This window comes from Aplysia californica, unplaced genomic scaffold (assembly GCF_000002075.1).
Source record: "Aplysia californica isolate F4 #8 unplaced genomic scaffold, AplCal3.0 scaffold00082, whole genome shotgun sequence".
Lineage (NCBI taxonomy): Eukaryota > Metazoa > Mollusca > Gastropoda > Aplysiida > Aplysiidae > Aplysia > Aplysia californica.
The window spans coordinates 96,476-104,655 of record NW_004797352.1 but is presented as its reverse complement, the minus strand read 5'-3'; the positions used below and the strand labels follow the sequence as shown (position 1 = coordinate 104,655).

The following is an 8,180-nucleotide window of genomic DNA, read 5'->3' as shown; positions in this document are numbered from 1 at the left end:
ATGTCCAATTGAATAATCTCTAGGAGTCCAGTCTCTTTTCAACGTTTCTAGTCTAGTTGATCTAAGCCACTGGCTGCCGGTGGTCTAATGATATCACTTCTGCCTGGCTTAGACGCCAAAGAGGAGGTCAACGAAACTGCCAAATGACGCACATGTGCTCATCTGGAAGTAAACCATGTAGCACATTGGCTCTCGATATGCATGCGTCATAAACAACAGTTTTCTTGACAACATTTCTCTGGAGATTGGACAGCCCTGCCTTCCGAGACATTTTCCGCGTATAGGGCACGGGGGTCGTCAGAGGCCCTCACGGTCATGGCGTAGTCCAACTCTACGACCTCTACTTCCGGGGTGAAGGGTCAAAGTTGATGAAGGAACCATTTCCGTCATAATCGGCGTACTGTGGGAGGGCGGCTGCTGTCTTCGCCCTACCCAGGGTCCCTCGCGTCAATGTGAGATGGGACTGTGCGACATCTCCGAGGGTGTGCCCGAGAAGTCTGAGCCTACAGAGCCCACCATGTCATCTGAGTGCATGTAGCCGCGATGCATCATCATCTCACCGTGCCCTGGGGACCCGCCCAGACCAGGGTGCATCATCATATCGCCGTGAGGGGGCGGGCTGGGCATGCCTGGGTCCATATGGTCAAAAGAGGACATCTGTAGGGAGTGGACAAAAGACAGAAAAACGGAAGTTAGTCGAGAGGTTTCGGAAACGACCTGCAACTTCTGTCTTTGATAACAATCGGGAGGTTACAAAATTAAGGAATTAATTTTTTAAATAACAACAGCAACAACAACAACAACAACAACAACAACAACAACAACAACAACAACAACAGGCTAACTACAATAATACCAGCAATTGCAACAGCATTGGCGATTAAACAACAAAAATAACAAACAACGTAAACAGCTAAGGACAAAACAACAACAACAACAACAACAGATAACAAAAACAATAATAATAACAGCACTGACAACAGCAACAATAGTGTCAGCAGAAACACATTATAGATACGACCGCCACTCAATACCACACCGCAGAAAAGAACAACACAAACAACGAACAATGGGGAAAAAACACAAATAGAAAACAGAAACCCAGTAACTCCAACGTAAACACGGCAGGAGGAGGGAGAGAACTTGGGCACATAAACACTGATATCAAATTAACAAAAAAAACCAAAAAAACCAACGATGCAGGATGGAGGAAAATCTAAGGGACTAAAAGTTTTGAAGCTTAAGAATAAAGAGGTGACAGGTGACGAGGAAAATATGTAAACAAAATTAGCTAAGAAATAAAACTACCAGACCATGATGTTATTATAATCATAAGCTCGCTTTTTATTTTTCTGTGTTTATTTGTTTGCTTGAGTTGGGAAGGCATGTGAGTGATATATTTATTTCAGGACATGAATAGCTTTAAATACAAAAGATTTGAGGCGCAAATTTTCCTGTGAATAAAATAAATGTGCAAAAGATTGTCTGTTTTGAATAGTAATGACTAAAATATCAACATACTAATTATAATTACAAATAAGGCATCCGCGTTTAGGTGAATGCACACAGATAAGAACCGTTTGTGTATTGCGTAAGCGAGAACGAAAGAAATAAAAGAGAGTGGAAGAGAGTGAGAAGGAGAGAGAGAAAGAGAAAGAGACAGACAGACAGACAGAGAGAGAGAGAGAGAGAGAGAGAGAGAGAGAGAGAGAGAGAGAGAGAGACTATGGACAAAAGAAAAAAAAGTGTTGGCATGGGAGATATCATTAGGAGAGACCTCTGTCAAATCATTGACACGCTGGCATAGAAAGTATACTCCTTTCAAGCTGATGACCTCTAAACATAGGACCAAAGGGAAAACAAAATATGTGCGGGAAGGTATTAAGCGTAATTGAGCAAGCAGGAAAAAAGGAACATTGTGGAAACAGCAAAGATGATTGCTATAACGGCGATCTACAGAATGATAGAGGACTTCAGGTCGAAGCAGCAAACTAAAATCGCATTGAAACGATAAAGACCATGAATGAAGGGTTGACGATACGGTGGTGTTCAATAAAACTGAAAGAAATAAAGGCTAATGGAAACCAGGAGGGGGGAACACATATCAAGCAGCTTGGCTTTCGACAATTTTTGGAAGGTCCTCACATTTGAAAGACTAGCATCATTGATCCTCTAGATAAACCACCGTATCGTCTTCCTCATCCATCGTCATCGTGCTGCTATCGTCAACATCATCGTCGTTTTCGTTGACGTTTTGGCATTTGGAGTGTAGCTGCTCGCTGGGAAGGTGATGGTCGTGTAGGTTAGCCTGGAATTGACGGTGTCGCTGCTGCTGTTGCTGCTGCTGCAGCGTTAAAGGCTGGGGTTGGCAACAGTTATCGAAGAAGTTATTATGACTAGGATGGTGGCCATAGCCTAGGAAGTTGAAATTATTAAGCTCAGCTGGAGGTTGAGATAGAAAAGTGCCGTTACTGTTGTCAATACTGATATGTTGAGGAGGGTGGTGGTGGTGGAGGATGTTGCTGTTGATGCTGCTGTTGCTCACCAATTGCTGGAAGGGCGCGTGAGGCTGGTCCATGTCTCCCTGCATGGCGAACTCGGACAACGCCTTCCATGGCGTCTGGTAACTCTGAACCTCCACGGGGTTGCCCTGCATCCCGGCAGGCGGCTCATGGCGCACGGGGCTGGACGCTACCATAGGCACACCCTGCAGGGGACGACTTAGACCTCCGCCGTTCTGGAAGAGAAAAGACACAGCAACTTAGCACCATGAAATACAATGTCGTTTGTTTGCTTGTTTGTTTATTTTTGTTGGTTTGTTCGTTGTTAGTTTATTATTTGATTAAAGAGAAGCACAGTGACACATAGTGCTAGTCAAAAATAAGATAGACAGAAACAACAGCAGTGAAAAAGAAGTAGGAACTACCAGGGGCGTCCTTCAAGAATTCGCTTTTCGATAAATATTGTGATAAGAAAATAAATTCTATTCTACTTCTTTTTCTTCTACTTCCCTTGTCTGATACCAATTGTAGTTTCTTCAACAGTTCATCCCACGGTGCGACTGGTTAAAAATTATATGGATTTTATCTCTACTAGAACGTAACTAGAGCAATGAATAGTCATTTCACTTGCCAGTATCAAGCGCTTTTCTCTTCGCTAATAATTGGGATACCCCAAAGACACACAGTCGAGTTACACAGTTAGAATGTGTCAGGAATTAATTAACTGCAGCTACTACTCATTACGTAATAATGATGATGATGATGATGATGATGATGATGATGATGATGATGATGATGATGATCATCATCATGATGATGATAACCGCAGTAACATCCACAACAACAAAAGATGGAAACGGTGACACGCGCTATAGCGACCGTACACCACGACAAGGACACAACATTGTAAAGTCTTCCCACCCGCCATTCTTCAGTGACCCCAAACGCCGCTCAGAGCTGCCAACACGACCTTCTCCAAACGATGACAAATGAGGGAAAGAGAGAGTATCCCATTCAACCGAACCCATGTCCAAGTGAGAAATTACCAATTGTGCCCCATCATGCAACGGGTCATTAATTTCTACGATTTCACTCCGCGGCCAAGACGAACGTGCGGACTTCACTGACACTGGTGAGACAGCGTTCTTGGAAAAGGTCATGCTCTCTAGTCTCCGTTTGTTTCAGATCCCCCGCGAGACAACGGCGAGTGTCCCAGCACCGCCCTTTGCTTGTATTGTGAGCTACCACTACGGTCGGTGGTCTCAGTGCACGGGTGCGGTGTGAAAACTCCTGCGTTCTGGGTTTCCCTTTCTTAAGCCCCCTCATCATCATGGGTGGTGTTGTGTGTCCAATGATTGAAGCTAACTGCAGTTCAATACAAGATGGCCAAATTTTGAGATCATGTACTCGGTGCCAACTACGGCTGGATCGGGCCGATCGCCCGATTCGATCGACTGAAACTGAAAACAAACACGTTGTTTTTGAGGGGATCGAGTCGGGGCGATCGGTCCGAACGGCCGATCCCAGCCGTAGTGGGCACCCTGTATAACGGGTTTATTTGTTTGATTACTTTTCAGTGGGTTTGCTATATGACTCGTGGAACCGTTAATCTATGCCATGTTTTTTTTCCTTTTTGTCGTGACACCAAACATATTCCTAGAAAAAGAAAAGCTGCCTTAGCGTAGGGTGTGGCGTTTTCCTTCATTACAAAATTTTGTGGTGTGTTCCATATTATTTTCTCAATTTTTTAACTATCTCATTATCCCTACACCTGTCGCAAGATCGGGTAACTGTTAGGACACTAACCTCGTAATCCAGAGATCCCAGGTTTGAGTCTCACAAGAATCCAGTGAAATATTTCGAAAGGATTTTCTTGGCTTTCTTATAATGACTCAGTCTTATTGTAAAAGGACTTACCAATGTAAGTACCGCGTCTCAAATAAACTATGCGAGCTAAAGGTGGAGTCAACAACAACTTATACTTACTTCATCTGTTTTTTATGTTGAATTTTTTTTGGTTTTGTTACGTCAAGAAAGCAATCTGTCTAGAAACTTTCTGATATTCTAAAACGAGTGAGCGCTCACTACTCTCAAAGAAAGGGTTTTTCTATCTGACCATAAATACAGCCTACACTCATGCAGTGTCCTCGTTGGTTAAAAATCTCCGGAACCACGGGAAGTCGAGATTTTTTCAACAAGCTTAAGCCATCTTAACCAAACGAAGAGGAAGGAAAATCATTCTAGAGCTCCCTGACGCTCGGATTAGCCAGCTACGATTTCCCACCAAGCATCAGATTTCATTAAGCAAATGACGATTGATGAAGATGTTTATTTTCTTCTTTCCCATCGAGTATCATCCCTGGATGTTTTTCTTTCTGTCCCTTAATCCGATTGATATAATGAACACATTAGGTTATTAAATGTGGGGAAGAAGGAAAGGGCAAATGGGCTTGGGGCTACAACCTATGTTCGATTCGGAGCTCCTTGCACTAACAAGAGGTGTATAAGAAAGCTGACTTTTAAAAGCATTAAGTCTGCTCGATGGCTGAGACTGTGATTTTACTCTCATTTCCTTTAGTCCCTTTTCATGTAAAGAAGTATTTTTTATCAAACGCAAGGGTTGAATCAAATTAGATCACCAGAGAAGGGTTCCACAGAAGGACATCTTGTATACAACGGCTCTACTGTAAAGTTAGCCAAGGTCTCGACAAAGATTTTTCGCTTTATGATGCCAAAAGCTATTTCATTACTATTAATATCATTACTGCGATATTGGTCCCTTCCCATTGGCGACTCTCGGGTTAATCGCATTATTATCTCACTCAACTGGCTGGCTTTCTTTGATATGCAAGAAAAAATCCGAGTTTTTGTTGAGACAGAAACGTAGCACCTCTCTGCTTGTTTGGAAGTGTTATCTCGGAACGTAAAGTGCGATCAATATCAAAATACCCTACGGATGCCCTTTGAAAAATGTCATCCTGTGACGTAGACTTGTGACTGCCCCTCTGTCGGACTATTTTATATACAAATTATACAGAACAACGCCATTGGACAGGCAATATAACTCTAGTTAGAGTAAACATCCACTTTTCCCTTTTCGTCTCCTCTCTTGCTTTATAAATTTTTAACACGAACATAATATTACAGTTAGAGAGCCCTTCAAGAACAACTCTTGCGAAAACACTTTCCAAATTTTCGAGGAAATTCGTGTGTGTTGATATGTCTTCATACACTTCTTACGGTAATAAGAGTACGGCGTTGAAAGGGGTGTTAAACACATACCGTACATCTATGTATGCTTGATTAGTTAATGTAAAAGTAACGGATGTTCATACACACTATTCATTTTAACTTATATCAGTCTAATTGATCTAACGATAAACATTTTAAAAAATCTTTCTTCCCCCGACAATTAGTCTCCTAATGCGCGGAGGACAATGTTCTAGTCTGGGTTTTCTTTCTCGCCCAACTAAATTTACGAGACCCGGGATCAGAGCTAATATGGTCAATGGCCGCTCGATGTGTATATAATCATAGCTAATGTAAAGATCCAGCCTCTTACCTGCCGACTAGCCGGATTTTCCTTGGGTTTTTTTCTTTGTTCTTTTCTTTTTTATTATGATTTTGTTCGCTAGCGCTCCCTCGCTACTCCACTTTCCCCCTCTCCCTTAAAAAAAATCCACCCGCCTCTTTTGTGGACACACACAAACACATTCCTTGGTTTCTTTCTTTTATACGCCATCACTTTCCATTTCCAGTAATATTTCTCGAGGAACATAACCAGGATTGAGGTAAGAGGGGGGAAATCTTTTATTTCACCCCCTCCCCCTTTTTCTTTCTCACCCCCCCCCTTGGCCAACCATATCCCAACCACAAACGATTTTATTTTATTACTTTCTTTTTTTTTTTTTTTTAGTTTAGAAGCTTAATCCTTTGTCGGGCCAGCACGATGTGTTGATCCGATGAAAATTTCCTTACTCCTGACGAGCGATTGTAAGCGACGGGAGCTCTAATTTCCTCCCATTACTCCCAGCAATTCTGGGCCCCGGCTCCGGGCGAGTTCCGCTCCGACCGGAAATTGGACGACTCGAGCCTCTAGACAACCTGGCCTCTTTGGGCGCAATGAAAAGCAAATTAGTACAAAAACCCGTTTTCACGCCAATTTCTGCATTAATTTGGCGAGCCAGCGGTTCAGGTGAAAGAAGTGTAGAGAGAAAAGAGCCCAAGATTCGGTTGTTCTTGAGTGTTCGTTTAAAAAAAAAAAAGAAAGAAAGATTTAATCTATGAATTGTTTATGTGTGCCTCGTACTTCTCTCATTCACGCTTAATTTTTTATCTATTTATTTATCTATTTATCTATTTATTTATTTATCTATTTATTCATTTATTTATTTATTTATTTTGTTTAACCTTTTTCTTTTCTTTGGGGGGGGGGGGGGGGGTGTCTCTCGGCCAATTTCTCACTTGTTTCTGCACGTGAGTTTTCTGTTTATGTGTCAGTTTTTTTTTACTCATCTTAGCTTCCAATTTCTTCTCAAAGTTTTTGTCTTCTCACCCTGTCTTTCTCTCTTTCTGTAGGTATCCTCTCTCAATTTTGTCGACCTCTCCCACCCCCTGTATCTCGTTTTCTTTCCGCTTCGGTCATTTTCTGACGGGTACACGAATCCATCATAGCATGCACATAAACACATTTATTAAAAAATTATATTTAAAAAAAAATCCTCACTGGAAAAAAACCCAGAGCTCCGTACATTTTTTCTTTAAAAAAAAAAAAATCCAAAAAAATCTGACATTCTGTCGATCCCGGGTATATGTTTCCCTTACCGCCATCATCGTCTTCAGTCAACAAATGCGAGCTGTGACAGGCAGGTTCTAGTTATTTATCTTTTAAACAACATAGGGAATCACATTCGTTCAGGAAAAGAAAATGTTCAGTACAGTGGGCCTTGCCTTCAGGGTGGCACAATTCAGAAATTTAAACAAGTTTTTCTAGTGTAATACTGTATCTCCATACTGAGGAAATGGAATTGACAAGAAAAACCCCCGACCTTTTTTTAATATAAGAACGTCAAATTATTACACACCCTCACCCTCAATCCTCCCCCCTTTCCCAGCAAAATAAAAATAAATAAATAAAAAAATAAAAAAATACTGATTGAGTTTCTCAAATACCAAGATTACTGAAAATAGGTTTCAAAATCACGCTCTTTTAAATAATAAAATGGTTCACCGTCGATATAATGCACTCGTAATAAAAATGTGTCACAAGGTTACGAGTCTAAAGATCTTTTACCCGCACGACAATGACGATAATTTCAACGTGATGGAAGTCGGAAATCAGTTCAAAAGAAAAAAAAGAAATTCAACCTCACATCAACTTCCGCACCCACTTAAGAGTTCTGCGCTTGGCTGCTTGCATTCATCAACGTTTAAGAGTTACGACTATTGACTATACTTGAGCCGTATCTTGGACAGAGCCGACACTAGAACACAGCTCAGTCCGCGCTACATCTTGATAGCCGAACAAAAAAAGACGAAATCAAAGAACTTGGAATCGGTAGTGTGCTGAGCTGGCTTACCAGTAGGATGAACTGACGCAAAACGGTAATTGAACGATCCGTCAGTTGATTTTTTTTTTCTGTTCTTTGTTTCGTTGCTTCTTCTTTTTGAAAAGAAGAG

The 8,180-nt window shown here is 41.5% G+C and overlaps 1 protein-coding gene across 1 annotated transcript in view; it reads right to left on the bottom strand.

Moving 5' to 3' along the window:
- Positions 1 to 568: 568 nt before the first annotated feature.
- Positions 569 to 8,180, bottom strand: part of LOC101853687 (insulin gene enhancer protein isl-2a) — a 35,880-nt gene continuing 28,268 nt past the window's right edge. Inside the window, exons 3-4 of the mRNA XM_035968778.1 lie at positions 2,146 to 2,737; positions 569 to 657 (exon numbers count right to left, since the gene is read on the bottom strand). Of these exons, the coding sequence (XP_035824671.1) occupies positions 2,162 to 2,737 (576 nt within the window). The 3' untranslated portion in view covers positions 569 to 657; positions 2,146 to 2,161. The remainder of the gene's footprint in view (positions 658 to 2,145; positions 2,738 to 8,180) is intronic.